The sequence below is a fragment of the Oryctolagus cuniculus genome, chromosome 19 (genome assembly GCF_051225735.1).
Source record: "Oryctolagus cuniculus isolate XC-2025 breed Fujian yellow rabbit chromosome 19, ASM5122573v1, whole genome shotgun sequence".
In the NCBI taxonomy this organism is placed as follows: domain Eukaryota; kingdom Metazoa; phylum Chordata; class Mammalia; order Lagomorpha; family Leporidae; genus Oryctolagus; species Oryctolagus cuniculus.
The window spans coordinates 10,178,836-10,204,436 of NC_142885.1; the positions used below are offsets into that span (position 1 = coordinate 10,178,836).

Genomic DNA, 25,601 nt, shown 5'->3' on the forward strand with positions numbered 1-25,601 from the left:
GCCTGTGGGGGCCACGACCAGGGCCATCAGGAGCCACTGCTCTTCCAGGCACTCCCAGGTCCCTGTGCCCCACTGGCCCCCGCGCAGGGAAGGAGAGGCCTTGCGGGTGTTTCTGGGGGCAGGAGCTGAGCTGGGGGCTGGACTCCGTCCTTGATCCTCTTCCTCATGGCTAATCCCACTCTCGGGGAAGGGGAAGACACAACGCAGGGCAGAAAAAAGACAGGCCCCAGGCAGCCGTGGTGTCCATGATCCCAACTTTCCGAGGAGGTTTCCCTGTCTTTCCCTGCCATGCCCCTTCCCGCCCACACCTGGGAAAACAAAGCCTGAGGCAGCGGTCAAAAAAAAAAGAGAGAAAGCTGTGGGGCCGCGGTTGCCCTTAGTATCTGTTTACTGAACAAATCCAAAACAAACGTCCCGACACCACCACCCACTTATGCTTCCTGTGACTGCTCCATGTCTCCATGGATACTCCCTGTAGAGCCCCATCACCTACACAAAGCACAGATGTGAGAACCCCCACCCAGGTCAAGTGCGTCCTGTCCCATCCCCCACGGGATGCCTTCTGGCACTCGGCTCTCTCCGCAACCCCAGGCCAGCGCCTGATCCCGCCAACCCCCCAAACTCCCCAGTCTGCTCCTGCGTGCTCCTGCTAGCCAGCGTCCACCCCCTCTCTTCCCTTATCCCAGTGCCCTGAAATCACACCCACAAACCCACCAGCGATGGACCCTGTCCTCCCAGCCTCCTCCTGCGAGTGTCTGGTGCCACTGCAGGATGTCACTGCAGGCAGCTCGGAGAAACCAAACTCACTCACCTCGCCTGCCAAGGCTTGATCACGCCAAACCCAACCCCCGCCGCCCTCTCAGCTGCTGCTGCCCCGCCCAGCACACCTCAAACCCCAGCCCGACTTGGCTGTGGACAATGAGAGCCCTTGGGGTGCCCGGAGAGCCTGGACACCATGTGCCGGGCTCCAGCCACACACCTCCAGAGGCAGGCCGCCAGTCGGGCACATGGTGGGGCCCAGCCAAAGACCGGGAGCTCTCTGTTGGGCCCACAGCCAAGACAATCAAAACTCAGACGAGCACACAGTACACTCCGTGCCCTCTGGCCACTGGCGGAGGCCCAGGGCGGGAAGCTGTGTTTTCCTGGAGGTTGGCTGGGACACAGCACCGGCTGGGCTGGTGCAGGAAAGCCTGCAGGCTGGCTAGTGTCATGGACAGCGCCACAGTGACCTGTTTCTCCAGGTGGGAAAGGAGGGGGAAAGTGAGCGCTTTACCCCCAGCTGAGCACTAGGGAATGTCACCCTGAGCTCTGTGTTCTTGGCTGCCTGCCACTGTGGGGGGGGGGGTCGCCCCAGCAGGACGCTCAAAGACAGGCAGAGGCCAGATCCAGGGATGACCTTGAACCCGGCCAATCCGGGCTTTGCTCGGTGGCTCCCGGGGCCTCTTGCACACGTACACACACAGAGCAGCACGCACACACACCGGCCTCCACACGTCAGGGGTGGGTGGTGCCTGGGGTGGGGGGTGGGGGCCGGCCGCCTGCTTGGACACTTGCAGAGGCAGTATGTGGGCGGGGCTGGAGCATGAGTTCATCTACTTCCTGCCTACATCTGGTATAAAAGGAGGCAGCAGCCCAAGGAGCAGCACAGCTGGGGCTGGCCTAGAGTGCGATCCGGGCTGAGCCACACACCCCTTCTCTGGCCGCAGCACTGCCAGGACTCCCGGAGGCAGTCAGCCACAAAAGCTGCAGAACCCGCCCATCACAGGCGCCCCGGAGAACTTCAGGTAGGTGAACAGCAAACTCTCTCCATCTCGCCCGCCAGCTGGAGACAGAACGCTCCCTTCCCCAGCATCGCCGTCCACAAGCCCCACTTTCCCTCCTTCCTCTCCCCACAGCCCTGCAGCCTTGGGGGGGTCCTGCACAGCAAGGCCCATAAGAGGGCAGGCAGGGGGCCAGGCCCCACGGGCAGCCCCACCACCCAGGACCCAGGACTGACTTTCTCTGATTCCCACCTTTCCCACCTCGGGCAAAGGCTTTTTCAAGCCTGCTGGTCGGAACAGGTTCTAAGACTATCGGAAATCTTCACGCAAATCCAAGAGGTTGTTAGAATTCAGTCTCCCTGCTCCTCCCAGGGAAAGGGGGATATCCCGGAGTGGGTCCCAAGGTTGCCACCGGTGGAGACGGGCTTGGGATTCCTTGGGGCTGACCAGTGATAAGAGTCAGTATGAGACGGAGTGGGCAGTGGCTTCTGGACCTGCTGAACCTGATGTCAGGGCTGCTCTCCTGGTGCACAGCCAGGGCGCCCTGTCCCTCCCCACTCGCCATTCCTCTGGAACTGTTCCTACATCAGACCCTTTTCTGCTTGCCCTAGGATGCAGATGTCCCCAGTGCTTGCCTGCCTGGCCCTGGGCCTGGCCCTCGTCTCTGCTGGAGGCTCCGCCTCATACCCTCACCAGCCCCAGGTGGCAGAACTGGCGGCAGACTTTGGGGTGAAAGTGTTCCAGCAGGTGGTGCAGGCCTCTAAGGACCGCAACGTGGTTTTCTCCCCCTATGGGGTGGCCTCGGTGCTGGCCATGCTGCAGCTGACCACGGCGGGAGAAACTCAGCAGCAGATCCAAGCGGCGATGAGATTCAAGATAGATGGTGAGAGACGGAGCAGAGCGGGAGGTGGGGAGTAATGGGGTCTTCACAGAACCAGCTGGAAGCTGGGGGAAGGCTGACTCCAGTTCAGCCAAGTGATCCCATGCACCTGCAGCAGGGGCCACCCCATCTTGTTCCCACCACACCCTGAGTTACCCTTACCACTGATCTCCCCAGGTGGACTGGCCGATGGCTCTGCCACCAACTACCTGTGCGACCTTAACTCCACTAAAGCTTCATTTCTCATCTTCAGAATGGGGATAGTACACACACCTACTGGACAGAGCTGCTGTACAAATGAGATAGAGTGATGCATATGAGAGGCTCAGCACAGCTGTTATTGTAGGGGAAAATTTAGGGCCCATAACTTAAGAACTGAGAAAAATATTCAACCCCAAGAAAGGGTCAGGAGTTGAGCTCCAGAAGAGATTAAGTGATGAGATGAGTCCGGGGGTCAGAAGCGCTCTGTCCAGGACTGCGTCTCTCGGGGGGAGACGGCTCTGCCGGGAGCCCCTGGATTAGTATGAGCCTAATGTGTCCTGTCCTCCTTGCCTCGGCACAGAGCAGAGCACGGCCCCCGCCCTCCGCCACCTGCACAAGGAGCTCATGGGGCCCTGGAACAAGGATGAGATCAGTACCACGGATGCCATCTTCGTGCAGCGCGACCTGAAGCTGGTCCAGGGCTTCATGCCCCACTTCTTCAGATTGTTCCGGACCACGGTCAAGCAGGTGGACTTTTCCGATGTGCAGAGGGCCAGGTTCATCATCAATGACTGGGTGGAGAGACACACGAAAGGTGAGCATGCTGGGGGAGGCGGTTGGCTCCCCAGGGTCTGCAGGCGAAGGGACTTTGCAAACACACACGTCCCAGACTCTCGTCTTCTGCCTCTCTTCTCTGTGGAAGGCCAAGTGCTTTAAGAACCCAAGGGTCCCTGGCCATGTCGGTCATCGCTAGGCTTGCTCATGAACCAACTCGGAGGCCATCGCCAAAAAGCGTTCTCAGGTTGTTTTAAAGATTCATATATTTATTTGAAAGGCAGTTACAGACAGAGGGAAGTACAGAGATATTCTATCCATTGGTTCATGCCCTTAATGGCCACAATGGCCAAGACAGCCAGGCTGAAGTCAGGATCCTGGAACTCCATCCCAGTCTCCCACGTGGGTGGCAGTGGTATCAGGACTTGGCCCATCTTCTGCTGCTTTCCCAGGTGCATTAGCAGAGAGTTGGATAGGGTGTGGAGCAGCCGGGACTTGAACTTGGCACCCATATGGGATGCCAGTTTTACAGGCAGCGGCTTAGCCAGCTATGCCATAGCACCAGCCCCAGATTTAATAAGAATAGCAATAAGCAGGATGGGGAACACACAAGAGCCTTCAAGAATGCAGCTTAAGGGTCCAGTGCTATAGCATGATGGGTAAAGCCTCCGCCTGTGGCGCCAGCATCCCATATGGGCACCAGTTCAAGTCCCGGCTGCTCCACTTCTGATCCAGGTCTCTGCTATGGCCTGGGAAAGCAGTGAAACTTGGCCCAAGTACTTGGGCCCCTACACCCACATGAGAAACCTGCAAGAAGCTTCTGGCTTCAGATCAGCCCAGTGGCCAACTGGGGAGTGAACCAGCAGATGGAAGACCTTTCCCTCTCTCTGTCTGTAACTCTACCTCTCAAATAAAATCTTAAAAAAAAAAAAAAAAGAATGCAGTTTAAGGGGGCAAAGGAAGGGAAGACTTGAGTTTCCATCTCTGACCCTGGACAGGCTCCCGGGACCCAGGGGGTGCAGTCAGCTGGAAGATGTCCAGAGGCCTGTGGGGAGACAGATCAGGTGGAGTCAGCTAGCCTGATTCATTTCGCCCCTGCTGGGTCCCTCCAGTCCACATCCCTTTGAGAACTCGCAGCTGGAGGGAACCACCCAAGAGGCTGAAACACACCCAGCTTCCCCTCACCCGGCTCTCCCGCAGGCATGATCAGCGACTTGCTTGGCGAAGGGGCCATGGACCAACTGACACGCCTGCTGCTGGTGAATGCCCTCTACTTCAACGGCCAGTGGAAGACGCCCTTCTCCAAGTCTGGCACCCACCACCGCCTCTTCCACAAGTCGGACGGCAGCACCATCTCTGTGCCCATGATGGCGCAGACCAACAAGTTCAACTACAGTAAGCACCAGACCTCCCCTCCCCACATCCCGAGGCTGCACCTCAGACCTGGGGTCTCCCAAGGAACAATTGTAAAGGTTGCCTTTGGGGAGGGAAGACCCCAGCGAGTATTCCTCTCTAAGGAAGGAGCAACCCTAGAAGCACCCCAATTTAGCAAAGATTTCCCAAGAGGGAGACCCCAACAATGGGAACAGAAGCACGGAGCTTTATCTTCCCCCACGCCCACCTCTGACCACTGGACCCTGCCCAGCATCTTCCAGCCATGACCTGGGACCAACCAATCCCCAGGACTGTGTGGAAGTTGAGATCAAGGGGAAAAGAGAAGGCTCTGAATTGGCAGAGGGGACGGAAAATGAACGTAGGAACCCTGGAGAGGGAGGGCAGGCCCCCCAAAAGGGGCTTCCAGAAAGAGAAGCAGCTAAAGACCCCATGCAGGGGATAGAATCCGGCCGTTCCCCATGCACCATCTCGGTCTTCACAGCTGAGTTCCTCACCCCCGACGGCCACTACTACGACATCTTGGAGCTGCCCTACCATGGGGAAACCCTCAGCATGTTCATCGCCGCCCCCTATGAGAAACAGGTGCCTCTCTCTGCTCTCACCAACATCCTGAGTGCCCAGCTCATCAGCCAATGGAAAGGCAACATGACCAGAGTGACCCGCCTGCTGGTTCTGCCCAAGTAAGCCACACGCTCCAGCGCCCTCTGCCGCTTCCCTCTCTCCCGGCTCCCTGACATCAATCATTGCCCTGGGGTTGTTTCTCAGACTTCCCGATGCCTGCCAGGCAGGGATGTGTGTGGGAGGCTGATGGGAAGCACTCAGGCCTGGGTTTGATTAAGAGAACTCTCGTCATCCCTCCGGGGGTGAGAGGTGGGGGGTGGGGTGGGATGGTGGGGTGGTGTTTCTAGACCGACCACCCCAAAACCCCCCCATAAAAGCCAGCAGGAAGAAGAGCCATAGCAGTCTTGCAGGGGAAGAAGGCAAACTGGTCCACACCCATTCATGTGCGCCTCCCCCTCCCCCTCCCCCTCCCCTCGTCATCATCCAGACGCCGGCCAGGGGAGGAATCCCTTCCCAGATGCAGTTCTAGCTGGGGCTGCAACAAGGCAGATCTGAAAAATCTGCAAAAGCAAAGGGAGTGGAGAGGGCTGAGGTTGGGTAATTCCAGGATTGCAGGCGAGCTCCCATCTACGCTTACCCCAAATCTGCAGAAGCTGCAAAGCCAGGCTTGGGGGAAGATGAGAACCGAGGTGGTTGACTGCCGTGCCCCCCCACCCCACCCCGTAAAGATGGAGGCAATTAGCTGTGCCCTGGTAGGAGGCAGCGAGTGCTCCGAGCCTCACTGCTTGAGCCCTCTTCAGAGTTAGCTCTCAGAGCCACAGTCTACGGCCCAATACTCGCTCAGACTTCCTGGCAGGAGAATTTGCCCTTGGCACCCCAGCCAGACTGCATAAAATTATGCTGACATGACTGCCTTCTTTGAGGAATGCAATTAGCCAGAGGCTTGAGGGGGTGGGGAGATTGCAGACAAATGTTTATGAATTTCAGAAACTTCCAGCAAGGGGCACTTTGCAAACAGATTTCTCCTCCAACGCTCACATCCGTTTCCTGTCCTGTCGGCCTGCCCCGGGGTGGGCACCCAGGAGGGGCCTGGGAGAGGCAGGTGCTGAGCCTGAGACGTGTCTCCTGCTGCCCTCTGCAGGTTCTCCCTGGAGAGTGAAGTGGACCTCAGGGCACCCCTGGAGAACCTGGGGATGACCGACATGTTCAGGCCGGGGCAGGCGGACTTCTCGAATCTGTCAGGTGAGAGATTTCTCCTCTCCGTTTCCACATCCCAGTGGCCTTGCGGGGCCCCAAAGGGGACAGAGGAGGGTATCTCAGGAGCAGGGCTTGACCAACCCTCGTATCCACCTCTGTTGCAGACCAAGAGCTTCTCCACGTGTCCCGGGCACTGCAGAAAGTAAAGATCGAGGTGAATGAGAGTGGCACCATGGCGTCCTCCTCCACAGGTGAGTTTGCTCGGGGGAGGCTCCCTGGGGCGCAGCTTGGGGCCACCAGGAGGGGCCGGTGTGCCTCCAGCTTCTATAGGACAGTTCAGCCCAAAGCTGGCACGGACCTCGCCGCCCTGCACCACGCGGGCCTCTGTCCCAGAACCGTTATCCTTCCTGGGCCACGAACGAGGGCTCTGCCAGCCTCTTCCCCACCTGTTCCTTGGCCTGAGTGTGAAAAGGCTTCCCCAGAGAGAGCCCTGTGTTGCTCCCACGGTGGGCAGTGGACTTGAACTTGCTTATCAACAGACCCCCAACAGGGCTTAGGCAAAAGCAGAGTTTGTGAGTGACCAGGTGAGAGGTCTCCAGCAAACCCTGAAGGTGTTGGACATTGGTCAGGGAGATGTCCCTGAGAAGAGTCAAACAGGCCTCCCGAAGGTGCCCTCCCACAAGGATGGCCGTGGTCGCCGCACCCTCTCCCCGATCCATCCAGGCCCCACCGCCCACGTCCCCCGGCCTCACACACTGTCGCTTCTCTTCCAGTCATCCTCGTCTCAGCCCGCATGGCCCCCGAGGAGATCATCATGGACAGACCTTTCCTCTTTGTGGTCCGGCACAACCCCACAGGTGAGCCTGGACCCCACGATGTCCCCAACCCCTGCCCATCCTCCATGTCTCAGGCACCAGGCAGAGACACCCCTCCTACTCCCAGAGGACTCTGGGTAGGGAACCCCAGCACAGTCCCACCTCCCAGTCCTGGCTCAGCCACACAGGCAGCTGTGACTCCAGACGCCACCCCCCACCTGCCACCCCCAGAACTGGGTTCACGCACAAACACGGAGCTTCCACCGCCTAACGCCCACACCTTCCATCCACAGGTACCATCCTTTTCCTGGGCCAGGTGATGGAACTCTGATGGGGCCAGAAGCCCTCGGCTGGGACAGCACTGGGAAAGACTCACCGGCGCTAAGACTGTTTGCTCGAAGGACCCTTTCTGGGAAAAGAGGAGACGCGTGCCCTGCCTTCAAAAACACTAAACCTTTCCCGTTTGCCTCCCGGACCTGAGCTCCCTATCAGCAGCCTGGGAGCTGGCCCAAGGCCTGGGTCCCCGACCGTCTCCATGGAGACCTGCAGGAGCAGGTGCAATGGCCCAGCTCTGCCTGGTGCAGGTGTCAGGCCCGGCGCTGGCTCCTCCTGCAGCCCGGGGAAGGCTGGGACCCTGAGGCTTAAGGCGGCAGAGTGATTTGTGTTCCGGTCACACTGCTGTCACTCTCCTGTTGTCTGCCACTGCCGCGGAGGCTGGCGACAGCCCAGAGAAGGCCGAGAGGAGAGCCACCCTTTCATCTCAAGCTCCACTCTGCTGCTGGCCACCTGCCCAGCTCGGAGGGGCTGCGGACTGGCAGGGACAACGCCCACACCTTCTGCCACCCCCACGCCACCCCCGGCCCCCCGAGCAGGGCCGTGTCCCTCCCCCAGAAACGGTGTGCATACAACTATTTTGGAGTGTAGGTGACTTGTTTACTTGTAGAAGCAGGTTTCTGCTTCCCACAACCCGACTGTGCAGGAGGAGAGGAAGTGAGGCCAGATGTGTGCCTGGCTCTTGGTCCCCGGCCTCCTGCTGGGGTTGGGGGGTGCCTGGGATGCCAGGGGCGTGCTTGACTATTTATCGTATGCCTACCCTTGTGTGCTTGCGGAAGAGAGAGAGGACTATTCTTGAAAAATGTATCATTGAAATGTCTGCTTCGGGCTCCCTTAGGGTCTGCGGTCTGTGGCCTTCCTCTCAGGGGTCCGACTACTGTGGGCTGTCACAGCCCGCTGGGCGAGGAGCGTGATGGGGGCCACACTGCCACCTTGTGGCTGCCGGAATCCCAGCACGCCGCCTCCCTTTTTCCTTGGCTGCTCACTTGATGGCATGGCCCGGCGGCCCCCTCCCCGGGGGGCCACGATGACCTAACTTCAGGCCACCCTGGGGACCAAGACGGTGGGGGTGGGCGAGAGCCTGGAGCGAGGACAGAGCGGTGTCAAAGTTTTCCAATATCTGTAGGAGCAGGAATTGTAAGGGACTGTGCCACCTACCAGGACAGAACCTTCCCCAATTACAGGGTGACTCACTGCCGCATTTGGTGACTCACTTCAATGTGTCACTTCCGGCTGCTGTGTGAGAGCAGGGGGACACGTGAGGGCGGCAGGGTGGGGGATGAAAGCAGCAGCGAGCTCGGACCCAACCACCTGGGTGAGACCCTCCTGCAAACCCGAGTGAGGGGCACGACGGCACGTGACTGTGAACCGCACGCCCGCCGACGGGAGCCTCGCCGTCCCCTCCAGGCTCCTCCTGAGAAACCCTCACCCCGTGCTTTCTCTCCCCGGTTTGTTGTTTTCTTTTTCATGATGCACTGGACAGTGACAGCCACACGCAGCACCCACAGGAGTCCCTGAATGTTCAGTTTCCAGTGTTCTTGATACTGTGTTGAATAACGTGCTTTTTCACTTTTGATATATAAACGAGTAAAAATGTTCCCAAAAAATAATAACAATAAATTATAAATAATATGCCAAACAAAACAGTCCTGGTCTTTACTGTCTACGTCCCACACGGTAGAAGATATCAAAATCCTGTTGGGAGGGCGAGCGTTTGGTGCCGTGGTTAAGACGCTGCTTGGGATGCCCACATCCAATTCCAGGGCGCCTGGGTCTGGGTCCTGGCCCCGCTTCCAATTCCAACTTCCTGCTGATGCACACCCTGGGAGGCAGCAGGTGATGGCCCAAGTAGGTGGACCGCTGCCACCCATGTGGGAGACCCGGATGGAGTTCCTGTCTCCTGGCATCAGCCTAGGCACTCGGGGAGCAGACAGAAGATCTCTGTCTTTCTCTGTCCCCCTCCCTTTCTGCCTTTCAAATACAGTGAAAATAAATAAAAGGGAATCCTGCTGGTCCACGGCCCCCTGGGGTGAGGGGCTACACTGTGAAACACACGCCTACCAGGGCAGGCTTGCTGGCATGCCCGCCAGGAGTCCATGAATCTGACCACCACACAGGCTCTGCAGCAAGGCCCAAGGACATGCTGTGGGGACCCTGATTCTCCCTGGGGTGTCATCTCCCTCCCCCAAGTTGGGTCTGCCCAGTCACTCCTGCTGTGGGCGCCCAACTTGGTTTGTGCCATTTCTTTCCACCAGCCAGTGACCCCCAGGTGCCCACCGGCCACTTTCCATTTCTCCAACCCCAGACCAAGTTCCGTGTCCTCCACCGGGGATTTCCCCCAACACAGTCAACAGCATCGCTTGCAGCTCCAACCCGACTGCCTTTTCTTTGCCCTGGCTTGCAGCAGTGCCTGCGTTCACCTGTGCTTTGCACTGTCCCCTGTGTTGCACCTTCCCCCGCCCCACGGAAACAAGGCTCTTCTGTTACACACTCTCTTCACAGCCTCCTCCAAAGTCTCCCTCCGCAGTCTTTCATCGCCTTCCTCCAGTATCTTGAAGGCTCTTGGCAGAGAGCACACCTCCTCGAATCAGTCCCTATTCATATATTCAAAAATAATGTTCAAAAGATTTATTTGAAAGGCAGCATTACGAAGGAGGAGAGGCAGAGAGAGAGAGAGAGAGAGAGAGAGAGAGAGAGAGAAAGAGAAAGAGAGAAAGAGATCGAGATCTTTCAGACACTCATTCACTCTCCAAATGGCCACATCAGCCAGAGCTGGGCCAGTCTGATGTCAGGAGCCAGTAACTCCATCCAGGTCTCCCACGTGGGTGCAGGGGTCCAAGCACTGGGGCCGTCCTCCACTGCTTTCCCAGGAGCATTAGCAGGGAGCTGGATGGGAAGCGGAGCAGCCAGGACATGAACCAGCACCCACACGGGATATTGGCAATGCAGGCGGTGGCTTCACCTGCTACACTGAAGCGCTGGCCCCTCAAAAACAATTTTTAAACTGAAAATCAATAGAGTATCAATCACTATTTGTCAAAAGTCTGCACCCTCCAGCTGCAGCTCCCTGAAAACAAGGCTGAGAGATCCAGCCCTCTGGGCATCCACCTCTTTTTTTTTTTTTTTTTTTAAACATTCACTTATTTATTTGATAGGCAGAGTGATAAAGAGGGTGAGATAAACACAGAGGAGGGGGGAGGGAGGGAAGGGAGAGAGAGAGAGAGAGGAAAGAAATATCTTCTATCTGCTGGTTCACTCCCCAAATGGCCTCAACTGCTGGGGCTGGGCCGGGTCAAGGCCAGGAGCCTGGAACTCCATCTGGGTCTCCCATGTGTGTGGCAGGGGCCCAAGCACTTGGACCATCTTCTGCTGCTTTCAGGAACACAGTAGCAGGGAGTGGATCAGAAGTGGAGCAGCCTGGACTTGAAAGGCCCTCATATGGGATGCTGGCGTCCCAGGGAGTAGCTTAACCCACTGCACCACAATGCTGGGCCCCAGGTCATTTCTTAACAGAAACAAATTAGGATCTGGGAGGTCTTGGTAAAACACTGGTAGTTAAGAGGGAGTGAGTTCTCTGTCACTGGAGATGTTCAAGGACAACCAGGGGGCTGGCGCTGTGGCGTAACAGGTAGAGCCGCTGCCTGTAGTGCCAGCATCCAATATGGGTACCAGTTAGAGTCTCAGCTGCTCCACTTCCAATCCAGCTCTCTGCTATGGCCTGGGAAAGCAGTGGAGGATGGCCCAAGTGCTTGGGCCCCTGCACTTGCATGCAAGACCTGGAAGAAGCTCCTGGCTCCTGGCTTTGGATCAGCGCAGCTCTGGCCGTTGCAACCAATTGGGGAGTGAACCAGCAGATGAAAGACCTCTCTCTCTCTCTCTCTCTCTCTCTCTCTCTCTCCCTCTCTCCCCCTCTCCCCCTCTCCCCCTCTCCCTCTCCTCTCTCTGTGTAACTCTGACTTTCAAATAAATAAATAAATCTTTAAAAAAAATAAAAAAAGGACAACCAGAATGACTGCCCTGCAGGGAGGGTCCATATAAGGCAAAGTGACTTTTTAAAATACCTTTCATTTGAGAGAAAGACATGGGGAGAGGCTGGCGCCGCGGCTCACTAGGCTAATCCTCCGCCTAGCGGCGCCGGCACACCGGGTTCTAGTCCCGGTCGGGGCGCTGGATTCTGTCCCGGTTGCCCCTCTTCCAGGCCAGCCCTCTGCTGTGGCCAGGGAGTGCAGTGGAGGATGGCCCAGGTGCTTGGGCCCTGCACCCCATGGGAGACCAGGAAAAGCACCTGGCTCCTGGCTCCTGCCATCGGATCAGCGCGGTGCGCCGGCCGCAGCGCGCCAGCCGCGGCGGCCATTGGAGGGTGAACCAACGACAAAGGAAGACCTTTCTCTCTGTCTCTCTCTCTCACTGTCCACTCTGCCTGTCAAAAAAAAAAAAAAAAAGACATGGGGAGAGAGAGAGTGGGCTTCCTCCCATCCGCTGGTTCACACCCCACATGCCCAGCTGGGAAAGGTGGCTGGGCTCAAGCCAAGAGCCAGGACTCTATCCGAGTCTCCCTCATGGATGGCAGGAACCCAAGTACCTGGGCCATCCCTGCCACCTCCCAGGGTCTACACCAGCAGGAAGCTGCAGTCAGGAGACTTGAACCCAGGCAATCTGATGTGGAAGGCTGGTGCCTGTGCCTTACTGCGAGGTTAAATGCCCACTCCCAAAGTGACTTTTTTAAATTGCTAAAGCAAGCTCTCATAGTAAGATGAAGAGTTTGAAAAGGTAAAACTGGAAAGTAAGAGGCTCCAGTGTCTTGGATATTCTTTTAGAACTTTGCTAAGCAATTACAAGCGTTTTTAAAATAATCTTTTTCTTCCCACACAAATAAAAGCATCACAAAGATGTACAGTGTTCTACAGGTCGCTTTACTTGCCTGGTGACACAGCCTGGACACCTCGCCTGAATGAATCATCTTTGCCGGCTGCACACACAGACGCACTACAATCCCACAATCCCACAGTCCCTTACCCACCCAGAGCGGGCACTGCCCACAAGGCTGAGGCAAGCGACCTTCCTCTGTCCTGCCCTCGGGTGCTCGTGTACCCGGAGGACAACTTCCCATCAACACGACTCAGCGTCTCACTTATGAACCTCCCAGTCCTGAAACCGCCTGACGCTGGCAACATGAACATTTTCAAACAGTGCAGGACAATCAAAAGGAATCCTTCTGCCTGGTGAGATCTGACATTTTCTCACACTTAAGAAGGACCTCAGGGCCAGCTCTGTGGCGTAGCGGGTAAAGCCACCATCTGCAGTGCCAGCATCCCCTATGGGTACCGGTTCGAGTCCCGGCTGCTCCACTTCTGATCCAGCTCTCTGCTATGGCCTGGGAAAGCAGTGGAGGATGGCCCAAGTGTTGGACCCCTGCACCCACGTGGGAGACCTGAATGAAGCTCCCGGCTCCTGGCTTCAGCCTGGCTCAGCCCTGGCTGTTGTGGCCACTTGGGGAGTGAACCACCAGATGGAAGACACCTCTTTTTCTCTAAAATGTTAGACTTCCTGGGAGCAAGTTCTGATCATGTTTTCTTTTTAATTTTTATTTGAAAGTCAGAGAGAAAAAGAGAGACAGAGCTCCAATCCACTGGTTCACTCCCCAAATGCCCACCACAGCCTGGGCTGGGCCAGGCCAAAGCCAGGAGCCAAGAGCTCAACCAGAGCCTCCCACTTGAGTGGCAGGGACCCAAGTGCTTGAGGCCTCACTTGCTGCCCCCCACGGTGCGTGTTAGCAGGAAACTGGATTGCACCCAGAGGAGCTGGGACGCAAGCCCAGGCACTCGGATAGGGGAGTCCCAGGCTGTATCTTAATCAGAAGCAGATGCCTTCCCCTGCCTATAATGTAAAGAGAGTAAATCCATTCCCCCACTGTTTACTCCCACCTTAACCACACAGCCGAAGGCCTCCTGAGCGTGCTCCCCTTTCTGTTTCCCTCTCAAAGGTCACTCTGGGGGCATTCCTGGCTGCTCTGACACCGAGTGCCCGGATTCTCTGGGGCATGCTTGTGGGCGCCCTTCCACATAGAGCCCATCTTCAGATTCACCCAAGGGGCCTCAAAGTCCAGGCAAACACAGAAGCAAGGGCCTCTCCTCAAAAAGCCAGCGGGAGCGAGGGCGAGAGGCGTGGGTTGGGCGGCTCTCACCCAACCCATCTTTTCTCTCATGGTCTCCGTGTGCAAGCTTGCAGGGTCGAGACGGAGTCACGGACCTAGTGGGAGGAAAGCCGTGAGCCCACTCTCCCTGCACAGACACTGGCTCTGAACCGACGGGGCTGGGGGAGCCGTGCTGGCGGCTGTGGCCAAAACTCCGGCTTCCCTCCTCACGCCCGACTTGTCCGACTCGTGCAGACCCACCTCTGGGCTCCCGCGGGGTAGCTGGGGTCACGGAGGCTACAGGGACACGGGGACCTAGATATAGCTTTTGATTTCCTTCTATCCTAAAAATAAGAACAATTCCAGGCCCCAGGCTAGTGGCTGGAGAGTCGCCCATCTGTAACGGATTCGTTCAAAAACCTAAAGATCCTCTTCCCCGCACAAAACGCTTCACAAAGCAAGACAAGTTAGCCCCGATTCTGCGGCGGCGTATACTTCAAAGACCGTGCACACCTGCTGGGAAGGCTCCAGAGAAAGCAGCGGCTCAAAGGTCCCCTCGCCCGGGGAAGGCTGCTCCAGGCAGTGCCCCACTTCACAGCGCTCCCCCTGCGCTCAAAGATAACAGGGCCTCACAGCACGCGGCCTGCCCGCCGCTGCGGCCGTGACCTCACCCGGGCCCCCTTCCTGGGCTGTTGTAACTGTCTCCTCCTTTTGCCATTTCTGTGAGGTTGAAAAATGAACCAGATCTGCCCCACAGCCAGCACAGCTGCAGATTTCTTGTAAAAAGCTCACTTGGTGGAATTAGTGATCTGCCTGTGTGGGCAAGCAGTATGGGTGTTGTAGAGGCCTTGAAGGGAAAGACACGGCGCTGGGCCCCCGCCCCCATCTCTGTCTGTCTCTGTCTCTCCCTCCTGCTGCAACTCTGCCTTTCAAATGAATGAATGATTGAATGAATGAATGAATGAATGGGGACAGTGTTGTGGAGTGATGCCGGCATCTCATAGGAGCACCCGTGGGAGTCCCAGCTGCTCCACTTATGATCCAGCTTCCTTGGGAAAGCAGCAGAAGATGGCCCAAGTGCTTGGGCCCCTGCCACCCACGTGGGAGACACCCAGATGGAGCTCCTGGCTCCTGGCTTCAGCCAGACCCAGCCCCGGCCATTGCAGCCATGTGGGTGGGTGAACCAGTGGATGGAAGCGCTCCCTCTCTCTGTGTGTGTGTCTCTGTCTCTTCTCTCTTTGTAACTCCACCTTTCAAATAAACATTTTTTAAAAAGCTATTGGAATGACACTTGTCAGGGGGATATCTGTTTTCCAAGCCTCCTTTTAAACACGACTCCCCAAGGAAGTCTGGTTGCCATCAGGGCAGCACTCGCAGGAGCAGAGATGCCGAGACGGAGGCTGAGAAAGGACGCAGCTCCGATGGCACCCGTTCTCTCGGCGCCCCCTGTGAGCAGGAACGAGTCTGCTCTGGGCACCAGGAGGAGCTCCACACACTCAGGAGCCCAGGGACCGCTCTCCTGTACCGGCACCAGCACCCTCTGCCTTCGCGCGGGCCTCCTCACTGGAGGAGGGAACCTTTTACTCCCCGGCCACCAGATGTCGCTTTGATGCCAACGGAACGTTCTCTGAGGCAAAGCAGCTGGGACTGCGACCAGAATCGTGCCCAGTTTGAACTCCATTCAATCGAACAAGTATTGATTATAAGCTGAACTTTATACTGGGCACTGAAAACACTTTTAAGATTTATTTTACTTATTTGAAAGGCAAAGTGAGAGAGAGAGAGAGACAGACGGGGGGTGGGGTGGGGGGGAGTGTCTATCTGCTGGACACACAGAGAGAGGGAGAGCTTCCGTCCACTGGTTCACCCACCCACATGGCTGCAAAGGCCGGGGCTGGGTCTGGCTGAAGCCAGGAGCCTGGAACTCCATCTGGGTGTCTCCTACGTGGGTGGCAGGGGCCCAAAAGGCCACAATGGCCAGGGCTGGGCCAGGCCAAAGTCAGGAGCCTGGAACCCCATCGGGGTCTCCCACGTGGGTGGCAGGGGCCCAAGCACTGCTGTGTTCCCATGTGCATTATTAGCAGGCGGCTAGATCTGAAGTGGAACTGCCAGGACTCAAACCGGTGCTCCAATACGGCGTGCCGGCATCACCAGCATCACCGGCAGTGGCTTAACCCACTGCGCCACGACGCCGGCCTCGTGAAGGGAAGCGGTGCTTCTCAGTTTCAGGTTCTTAAGGGGTCACTGAAAACTACACAAGTCGCTGCAAAAACAATTGACGGAACATTCTAGAAGTGAGCGCGAGCTATCATCTACACGAGCACCTAAAGGCTCATGGGAGGAACGGCTGTTTAACGGAGACCTTAGAAAATAAGTGACATGGGTTTGGGTCTGAAAGGAGGGAGTGGTAGAACATTCCAGAAAACATCATGAACAAAGCCACAAAAGAAGTCACAGCAAGAGGCAGAGGACACCTATGAGGATCGAGTCCCAGGTGGCCAGGTCGGTTTCCGACTGCTCTCCTGCCTCTGCTAACCCTGCCAGCTTCTCTCTCTCTCTCTCTCTCTCTCAGCTCTCCCAGTCTACTTGGGCAAGTCTTACCCATGCCCCTTGCAGAAACCAAGCTCCCATGTTACCCTTCATGTGCCAGGCTTACCACCTGCAAGTCTAGGAAAAGGTGATGGCAGCAACCCCGGCAGGAAACCAGGAGACGGGATGGGCTCAGGGAAGTAGGAAGGGAGCGGTAAGCCACTTGTGCGAGGTCTGAGACAACGGAATCCTCAAATGGGGAATTCAACAAACGTCAGGTCAGCGTCAGGCACCATGCTAGGGGCTGCGAAAACAGCAGAAGGCGGCAGTATGTCACCTACTGGAAATAACAGATAGGAGATGTGTGTTACTAAGCGCGGAACTGAAAGCACACACCAAGATGGCCTCCACATGCCAGCGTCCGCCTCCGGGTACCGAGCTCAATATTCGGCTCCAACTCCTGCCTCCAGCTTCCGGCTGATGCAGACCCCGGGAGACAGCAGAGATGGTGCAGGTAGCTGGGTTCCTGTCACCCACGGGGAGATCTGAACCGAATTCCTGGCTCCCCACGTCAGTAGGCCCAGTCCCAACCACCATGGGCGTTTGGGAAGCGAACTAGCAGATGGGCGCTCTCTCCCCCACCCCCGGCTCACTTGCTCGCTCTCTCTCTGTCTCTGCCTCTCAAGAAATTTTTTAAAGTAAAAAGTTATGAAACTAGAATTTAGTACCTTTGGAAGAGAAATCAGATTCAATCATCTGCCTTAGTCTGTTTGCTGCTGCTGTAACGAAACAGCTGAGATTGGATGACTTATTTATTTAAAAAAAAAAAAAAAGATTTATTTTCTGGCTGTGGAGCAGGTGCGCTCAGCGCCTGGTGATGGCCCTGGGCTGCTTGAACTTATGGCAGAAAGTAGACAGATGAGTGGGTGTGTGCAGGTAGAGAGAATGCCACGGGTGGACTCACTTACTAACCACCCACTCCCTGGATCACTAACCCAGTCCCACGAGAGTGAGAATCCACACATAAAGCACTGATTCTTCCTGAAGACCTCCCAAGTCTGCCACACGGAAGAACTGAGTTTCTAACACACGAACTTTTGGGCGACACAGACACACCCCATTGCTATCACCACCTGGATCCTAATTGAGGCTAACCAACCAGCTGCGTGCTGGCAAGAAACGGAGGCAGTCTATGACACCAGCCCAGCGGGCACTTACAGTCCAGGGGAGAGAGGAGGCCGAGTCACACGGGCAGTCAGTGGTCACCACAGCAGGGTAATAGAGTCAGCCGGGTAGAACTCTTGGTAACAGGCAGCAGAAACAAGTCTGGCTGATGGAGCGCTGTGGGGAGAGGGGCGGGCAGAGAGGGAGGCTCAGGGAACCAGGACAGCCAGAGACCCAGGTTGGAGGGGGGTCCCACACTAGCAACAACCCCCGCCTTGTGCCCGTGCCCCCACCCACCCCTTCACTGGACACCATCCCTGCCGCCCTGGACCCACTGACCCTCTGCGGGAGCCGTACCTACCCCCCATCACGTCACACCCACCTCCTTCCCCTCCTGGCCCAAAATCTAGAAAGGTGCCCCTCAAAGACGGGCAGGGCTCTGCGGTGGCGGGGGCGGGGGGTGGAGCTGGACATTTCAAAGGCTCCCTTGCGGGGGCAGTGGTTGGCCCATCTCCCCCTAGACTCACAAAGCGGGGGGACTCCCAAACTCCAAGGCGGGGGTTGAGAGCCTGAGAGGTGACACAGAATGACAAACACCCACCACCGAAAGCATCCAATTGTTCAGGGCTGTTAGAACAGCACACGGATTGCTCGGGAAGAAATAAAAGGAGTTTAAAAAAAAATAGAGATGATTGCAAATGACACTACGCACTCCCTCGTTAGTCACTTAATAGCTGTCTCGGTTATCAACTTGACGGGTGCCGCATCACGGTGCGTGCGTTCAAGTAACTCTTAATAATGGCCCCAAAAGGCAAGAGTAGTGATAAGGGCAATTTTCTCCCAGCATATTGTTATAATTTTTCCATTTCAACCTCTTACGGTGCCTTATTTATAGATTAAACTCTATCAGAGCCTTGGGTTATGGGGTGGGGGGAGACACGGTCTATCTATGCACACGGCTTCAGGTCTATCTGCAGGGGTCTCGGAGCACAGCCTAGGAGAGGAGGAGGGGTCCCGGCCACGTTGCCCATCGGGACACCACGTCACGGCCTCTCTCGGCCCTCGGACACACACACACACACACACACACACACACACGCGTGATGCAACTGGGTCTAAGGTATCGGAGCCTTGGGATTCTGGCCCCACTGACCCTCCGAGCCTCTATTTCTCTTTTACATTCCCTGGGGGCGCCCCTTCCTGTGTTGCATTCCTCTCGCTTCAAGAGAGGCCAGCGTCTCGAAGCTTCTCCACAGACGGCGCGCGCCCCGTCCGTCTCGCCACCCCGCCGCCCAGTTAGCCACAGCCTTTTGCCCCTTCCCACACCTAACGCCCACCCTGGGCCTCCTCACCAACTCCCAGGACCACCCCACCCACCTCGCACCCCTTTTCCCGCCTTTTGCCCCCACAAGGCCCCGAAGCGCGAGGACCACGCCGGCCTCCTCCCCCATCCTCCGAGCCAACCCACGGGGGCAGCTTGTTTCCATGACGACCGAGCTACTCGAAGCCGAAGTCGAGGACCTGGTTGCCATGGCTTCCGCTTCTCCGCCTCCAGCCCCGCCCGCGCGGCCCCCGGCGCCGGCGCATGCGCAGAGCGCCGCGCGGTGGCACTCCGGGCCTGGGCGGGACGGGGCGGGGCTTCAGCCGAGAGGGAGGGAAGAAGGCGAGAGGATAAGAAAGGGAGTGGAGCTGGCGCCTACGGTGGCCGAAGAGGGACGCGCCGAGCCGGAGGCTGCAGGATGGTAGGCTGTGCGAAGAGCGAGGGGAGGGGGAGCCGAGGAGCGTGGGCTGCACCTGCGGGGGTCCTCGGGGGCCGCCCTCGGAGTGAGCCGCTTTTTCTTCCCTCTGGTCCTCAGAGGGCCTCCCTTAGCTGGGCGAGTGGGCGAGCCGGCCTCGGAAGCCAGAGCTGGAAATGGCACTCGGGAGGGAGCGACGCGGGGAGGGGGCGCCTGTGTGGGACGGGAGGAGGCTGACTAGAGGGCGGCGGGACGGTCGGGAGCCGGGAGGCGCTCTCGGGTCTCCGGGCAAGGGGTCCCGACCTCGGCCGCAGGGAAGCCGGGCGAGGGAGAGAGGGGCGCGGGCGGCCGTGTCCGCGAGGGAGGGAGCGGGGTCACCGAGACCCTTACTCCGGGGCGGCCCGCACCTGCGCGGGGGCCGCGGGGCGCGCGCGGTGTGCGAGGGAGTAGTTTCCGGGTCCGGGAGTGCCCGTCCTGCCCCGGTTCTTGGCCATGCTTGCGGGGAGGCCGGGCCGAGGTGGGGAGGTGGAGTGGGCTCCAGGTTTTGCTCCCGGGGACCCGGGTTCTGGGCTCCCCAGATCTGGTGCTCCTCGCTGTCCAGCCCGCCCCCGTCCCACTCTCTTTCCGGCACCCAGGCCTTCCGTCTTCCTGCTCCTTCGCCGCCACCTGCTTATCTTAGCCCCACACGGATCCCCTGTCCCTGCTCCCCCTCCCCCCAAATAATCCAGTTCTCTCGAACCCTGATTCTTGCCCCTTAAGCTACTACTACTGCACACACCCAGGGGTTCCAGCTCTGGTAGCGTCCATGGGAAGACTCCAGGATGTGGCTCTGGACTCCCAGCTGGGCAGCTGGGGATGCACTTCTCACTACCCAGCTTTCTCTGGGTCCACACACGTTTCCTAGGGGAGCCACCCTGGGTGTGCAGCTCCTAACTGGAATGGGCTCCGGGTGTCTGGGGAGGCGTGGGCTGTCAGAAGCACCCACTGGGAAAGGAAAGAAAAGTTAAGAGGAGCATAGCAGGAATGCTGGATGGCTGCAGAGAGTTGGCTGAGCGTGCCAACATCAGGTGGGCTGTTGGGGGTACTGCGCTGGGCACGGGGCTGGCCCTGGGGGGCAGGGCAAGCTTGGGACATCAGTAGGCAAAGGATGGAAGATTGAGGTAGCCTCTGGAGGCACAAAACACCCAGCTTCTGCCCAGGGCAGTGTGGAAGAGGGTATCCCTGTGCTGTCAGCTGTGTGCTGCCCTAGTCACTGTAGTGTGCATTTCACTCTGGGTAACAGGGTTAGGAAGAGGAGGCCGGGGAATAACAGTGCGAATACGTAATGTGCTACAGCGCCTGCCTTGTGCCAACCACCGTCATCAGCTCCTTTGATCCCTCCTAACAACTCCGTAAGGATGTCCTTACAGTTAGGGAAACTGAGACCTGGCGGCAGAAAGTAATTTGCCAAGGCCATGCCCGACCGGTAGAGCCGGGATTTGACCCGAGCGACAGACACAGGCCGTCTGCTGATGGGAGCACCCCAGTCGACAGCAAGGGGCTGAGTAGAAAAAGGGCAGGGCTCCCTGACGGTCGGCTCCGCTTCTCCCTCCCCACCCCCAGATGCGGTTCATGCTGCTGTTCAGCCGGCAGGGAAAGCTGCGCCTGCAGAAGTGGTACCTGGCCACGTCCGACAAGGAGAGGAAGAAGATGGTGCGGGAGCTCATGCAGGTGGTTCTGGCCCGCAAGCCCAAGATGTGCAGCTTCCTGGAGTGGCGAGACCTCAAAGTCGTCTACAAGAGGTGACCCCTCCCACACACACGCACACGCACCTGCACCTGCACCTGCAGCCGGCCATACCTGGGTTCTGCTGGGCTCAGATGCTGAGACATAAGTGGTGAGGGAAGGCTGGGAGCTAAGGACCTGTGGGTGACAATGACGCATGGGCCCAAGCACTTGGGCCATCCTCCACTGCACTCCCTGGCCACAGCAGAGAGCTGGCCTGGAAGAGGGGCAACCAGGACAGAATCCGGCTCCCCGACCTAGACTAGAACCCGGTGTGCCGGCGCCGCAAGGCGGAGGATTAGCCTAGTGAGCCGCGGCGCCGGCCCCTCTACATGGTTTTGCTCAAGCCAGACACCTGCCCCATGCCCATCCCTCTGTCGCTTGCTGTAGACCCCACCTTTCTGGAACGCACCTGGCTTCTAGTCCCAGAGGCCCTGCCTCACGCTGTGCAGTGTGCACGCGCTCACACACGATTTCTGCCTCCTCCTCCTCTTCCCCTTCCTCCTCCTCCTCCTCCTCAGAGCAGGTAATTAGTTGGCTCAGGTTTTTGCTGAGTCAGTCTGAGCGGGTCAGAGGGCAAGAAGGAAACGAGCACGTGTCTTTGCTGGTTACTGAGAAGCCCTTAGTTACCCTTTGCCCTGGGGTCTCCAGCCCCGTGGTCAGCCAGAGCAGAGACCCTGGGCTGGTCGCCCCGGATGCGTGGGTGCTGAAGCCAGCTGCCAGCCAAGCCTGCTGTGCCCTCCCTCAGATACGCCAGCCTCTACTTCTGCTGCGCCATCGAGGGCCAAGACAATGAGCTCATCACGCTGGAGCTGATCCACCGGTACGTGGAGCTCCTGGACAAATACTTCGGCAGCGTAAGTCTCCCCCTGGCCCACCAATGCCAGCTTCCATGCCCAGTGGTCCCCTCTTTCTGCTCTCCCTTGAGGCCCTCCTAGTCTCTGCCCCAGAAGTCTCAGGGCAGAGGTCAAGCTGGAAGCAGTAAGAGCGGTAATTAATCCCCCTTTTTAAGCTGTAAGCCTATTAGCCGTCCCTTAATCAGCCCTCAAGCCAGGAGTGGGGGGAGAGAGGGGGTTGCGGATCTGGCGCTCGGTCACGGATGGCGCTGCTCGCTCGGACTTCTCACCCAAGGACGGCGACCAGGTTCCGATTTTATCAGCGGATCTCGTCCTTGGCTTTGCACGGAAGAGGTTTTAAAAATAGCAGTGCCCCCATCCCAGCCCCCAGAGGTTCGGGGGGGAGGGTTAGCCTGGGCATTGGCAGGCAGCTCAGATCTTTGATGGGGAGTAGCAATGACCCCGCCATCTGTGTCCCATCTCACCATTTACAAAGTGCTTTTCAAGCTCTCCCGCCTGCTCCCCAGCCTGTCCCCTACGTAGGTGTTGGGCTCCCTGTTTTCAGCTGAGACGTCCAGCTGCTGCAGCTCTGCCCGGCTGCAATGTGCGTCTTCTACCCCATGGTCCACAGTCTGCTCCTGGCCCGCCACGCCGTGCCTGGGGAGGGAGGCTGGCCCAGCCTCTGGTGGGAACAGTGTGACGGATTTTGCCAGAAGGGCAGCAGGAACCGCAGCCAGGCGTAGATGAGGACAAATGTTTCATGACCGGGCAGGAAGAGGCAAGGGGAGGGGAAGAAAAAGCCAAAGCGAGTATAAGGCCTGGGAGTTAGGAGCCCGTGAGACCTGGAAAAACCCAGGCTGGGGAGAGTGGCCGTGAGAAACCTGGGGGTGGGGGTGGGGTGTATCTACTGCGAGAATGGGGACCAGGCTTGGGGACCAGACGGTCAACATTCCAGAAAATACCAGCTTCACTCCGGAGGGACACATAGTCACGTCAGTGTAGAACAAGTCTCCTTGCTAAGAAAAGAGACTTGGGGTTCACAAGTGGTGGGGAAGTAGAAAGGACCTGGCTCCCGTGTGAACCATCACGGGGGTTACCAGATGTGGGGTGCGTGCCCCCTTCCTCATCAGTGTGAGGAGGGCAGGTCCCTTACTGAGATCCAAAATATCTGGGGGGAGAATTACACCTGCAGGGTTGGACCGAGGCCTGGTGTCGCCTGCTGAGTGACTTGCGCCCCCAAAGACGAGTTAATCCCTGAAGGAAGCGACCCTGAACTTGCCTCCCTCGCACCTGTTTTCCTGGAGGAGGGTCTGGGGGTGGTGTCTGCGTCTGGGGTGCCAGCCCGTCCCGCTCAGCCCGGCCTCGGCCCTGTTCCCAGGTGTGTGAACTGGACATCATCTTCAACTTCGAGAAAGCCTACTTCATCTTGGACGAGTTTCTGATGGGAGGAGACGTCCAGGACACTTCAAAGAAGAGCGTGCTGAAGGCTATCGAGCAGGCTGACCTGCTGCAGGAGGTACGGGTGACGCAGAGGGACAGTCCCACGGCGGAGGGGCCCGCCCTCCCCTGGCTCCTGCCCACCACCACCCTGTAGTGTCTGGCTTCCGCCATGCCCAGCGAACCAGCTTGGCCTGCAGCCCTGACCCCTGGGAGGAGGCCTGGCCAACTGCCTTCCTGTGCCCACCCCCTGCCCCGTGGTGGGCTCTGTCCCCCCAAGCCCCAGGGTGTCTGGTCCCAGCCCAAAGGCCTTTGCCCCATACTTGTCCTCAGAGTTGAAAGGGCACATGGTGGATCAGTCTCTCCTCTTCCTGATTTCAAACACACACACGCCCCAGAGACACTGCTTCCGGGGAGCCAAGGGCCGTGGGCCCTTGGGGCTACTGAGAAGGGTGCCTGGATGTTGGTTCTCCCCGCTGGCCGGCGCCCCCGCCCTCAGCCCATTACTGCCTGCCCCCTCTCTGCTGGGCCACTGCTGAGCCTTGGTGCAGGGGATGAGTCACCGGAATCCGCAGTGACAAGCAAGGCCTGAGCTGGCTCTGAGGAGGGGGAGCGGTGGGGGCGGGGGGGAAGAGCAGAACTTGAACCTGGCAGCACACACTCGCTCACCCTCACACCCACCCTGGGGCCCTGCTCCGACCCTGGTGACTCATCTGCTTCACCTTCCCCCAGGGACCTGGGCCCGGCCTCTGCCGCCTCTTCCCAACCCTCTGCAGCCCCCCCGCCCCAAGCAGGGGTCCTTTCCTCCAGCCCCTCTGATGTTGAGGCCACGCCCCCTGCCCACCCGGCTCCCAGCTCTGGATTCTCCGGGTGGAGGTGGACTCAAGTCTCCCTCGCGCCCTGGCAGGGCCGCAGGTGGTCCTGGGAGGCCCCCGGGCTGTTCTGGGCCAAGCTCATCTTGGTTCTTCTCCCCGTCCCCACCCCTGCATCGCTGTGCCTCCCCCACTCGGATCCGGGCTCCTGACTGCGGCTGCCTTACCCACCTTGTCTGTCTCAGGAGGATGAGTCGCCGCGCAGCGTGCTGGAGGAGATGGGCCTGGCATAGCCCCAGCCTGGCCCTGGAGATGGGGCCACGGGGGTGGGGGAGGAGCTCGCACTGGCTGCCTCTCCCCCGCCTCACCCAGAGGGGCCACGGGGGTGGGAGAGGAGCAAGCACCGGCTGCCTCTTCCCCGCCTCCCTGCGGTGGGCCCCTGCTGTCCACGCCATGGGTGGGCCCTTCAACATTCCCTCTCACCACCCCTGGCCTCCCGCTTCCTCTCCCTCCACCCAAGGCTTCAGGAGCGAGGGGACAGGGCTGCCTGACCAAGACAGGGGTGCTGTGTAGCTCCTCACGCCTGCCCCGGACTTCCTCCCCCCATCCTCCCCTACTGTAAATATATAAACACGCCAGGTTCCAGGGAAAAGGTTTTCAGGGCTCTCGGCTCCCCCTGTGCCCCACAACCTACCTCCACCCCTCCCCCTAGCCAGCTAGGGCAGTTTCTCTGCCTGGGAGGGGGGGCCTTTTCCCTCACTTGCCCCCTGCTTCCTCCCCGGCGGTACTGGGGCCTCCGTCCAGTGCCAGTGGAGGAAGAACAAAGTTAATTTTTTTCTAGCCTTGCCACTTTGAGGGAAGCAAGGGTGGGGAGAGGACGGGCCGTCTGGGCCACGGGCCCTGTCCCTCCTGCACTGCCCTGTTCTGGGGGAGGCAGGAGCCGGGGAGGAGCAGGGAGCACCTGCCTTTCTTCCAATTCTTCTGAAATAAAAGGAAAAACATTTGTGGACTTTGTCTGCCTTGGGCCTGCTCTGTGAGGGAGGCAGGGGGTGGGGGTGAGGGTGTGTGAGTGCAGGGAACTCTGGCCTTAACCCGTCCCTGGAGTTGGGGTTGCCACACAGAGAAGAAAAAAGGATGGAGGCCGTCAGGTTACAGCTGAGTTTCAAACCAAGGAGAATTTTTTACAAGTGTGTCCCACGCAGTGTTCAGGACACGCGCAGGCTAACCAAGTATCCGTTGTTCATCTGAAATGCAGATTTAACTCTATGTCTTGAGTCTTACCTGACACCTACCTGCACACTCAAGGCCGCCGACCCCCACGCTGCTCAGGCACCCAGGGGACATGGGTTCCTGCCTCTTAAGATTTTATTCCTGGGGTTTAATTTTATTTCGGGAGAGAATTGGGAACTCCCTTCTGCTTAGAAAAGGGCCTGGTGGCTAAAGCCAGGTGTCACTGTGACTGCTGTCGCCTGCTCCCTCCAGTCCTGTGAGAT

The 25,601-nt window shown here is 58.4% G+C and overlaps 2 protein-coding genes and 1 long non-coding RNA gene across 7 annotated transcripts; 2 read left to right on the forward strand and 1 right to left on the reverse strand.

The window, feature by feature from the left end:
* The first annotated feature begins 1,194 nt into the window (after positions 1-1,194).
* SERPINE1 (serpin family E member 1) lies at positions 1,195-9,341 on the forward strand. Its single transcript, XM_002722823.6, has 9 exons — positions 1,195-1,784; positions 2,372-2,643; positions 3,203-3,436; positions 4,597-4,791; positions 5,273-5,471; positions 6,494-6,594; positions 6,714-6,800; positions 7,323-7,406; positions 7,658-9,341. The coding sequence occupies exons 2-9, from the start codon at positions 2,373-2,375 to the stop codon at positions 7,693-7,695; spliced, it is 1,209 nt and encodes a 402-aa protein (XP_002722869.2). The 5' UTR covers positions 1,195-1,784; position 2,372; the 3' UTR covers positions 7,696-9,341.
* Positions 2,958-19,150, reverse strand: LOC103345696 (uncharacterized). 5 transcript variants are annotated; one of them, XR_016225833.1, is made up of 4 exons: positions 18,992-19,132; positions 17,578-17,700; positions 16,487-16,699; positions 2,958-4,441 (listed from the first exon to the last, which is right to left on the reverse strand). It is a non-coding gene; the product is annotated as an uncharacterized LOC103345696 (long non-coding RNA). The 5 variants fall into 5 exon arrangements; XR_016225835.1 differs by having other exon boundaries at positions 3,665-4,441; positions 16,487-16,663; positions 19,045-19,150; XR_016225834.1 differs by lacking the exon at positions 16,487-16,699.
* Positions 19,151-19,223: 73 nt separating this feature from the next.
* AP1S1 (adaptor related protein complex 1 subunit sigma 1) lies at positions 19,224-25,117 on the forward strand. The gene is made up of 5 exons (XM_002722817.6): positions 19,224-19,265; positions 20,862-21,040; positions 21,772-21,880; positions 23,238-23,375; positions 24,354-25,117. The coding sequence occupies exons 1-5, from the start codon at positions 19,263-19,265 to the stop codon at positions 24,399-24,401; spliced, it is 477 nt and encodes a 158-aa protein (XP_002722863.2). The 5' UTR covers positions 19,224-19,262; the 3' UTR covers positions 24,402-25,117.
* Positions 25,118-25,601: the final 484 nt, after the last annotated feature.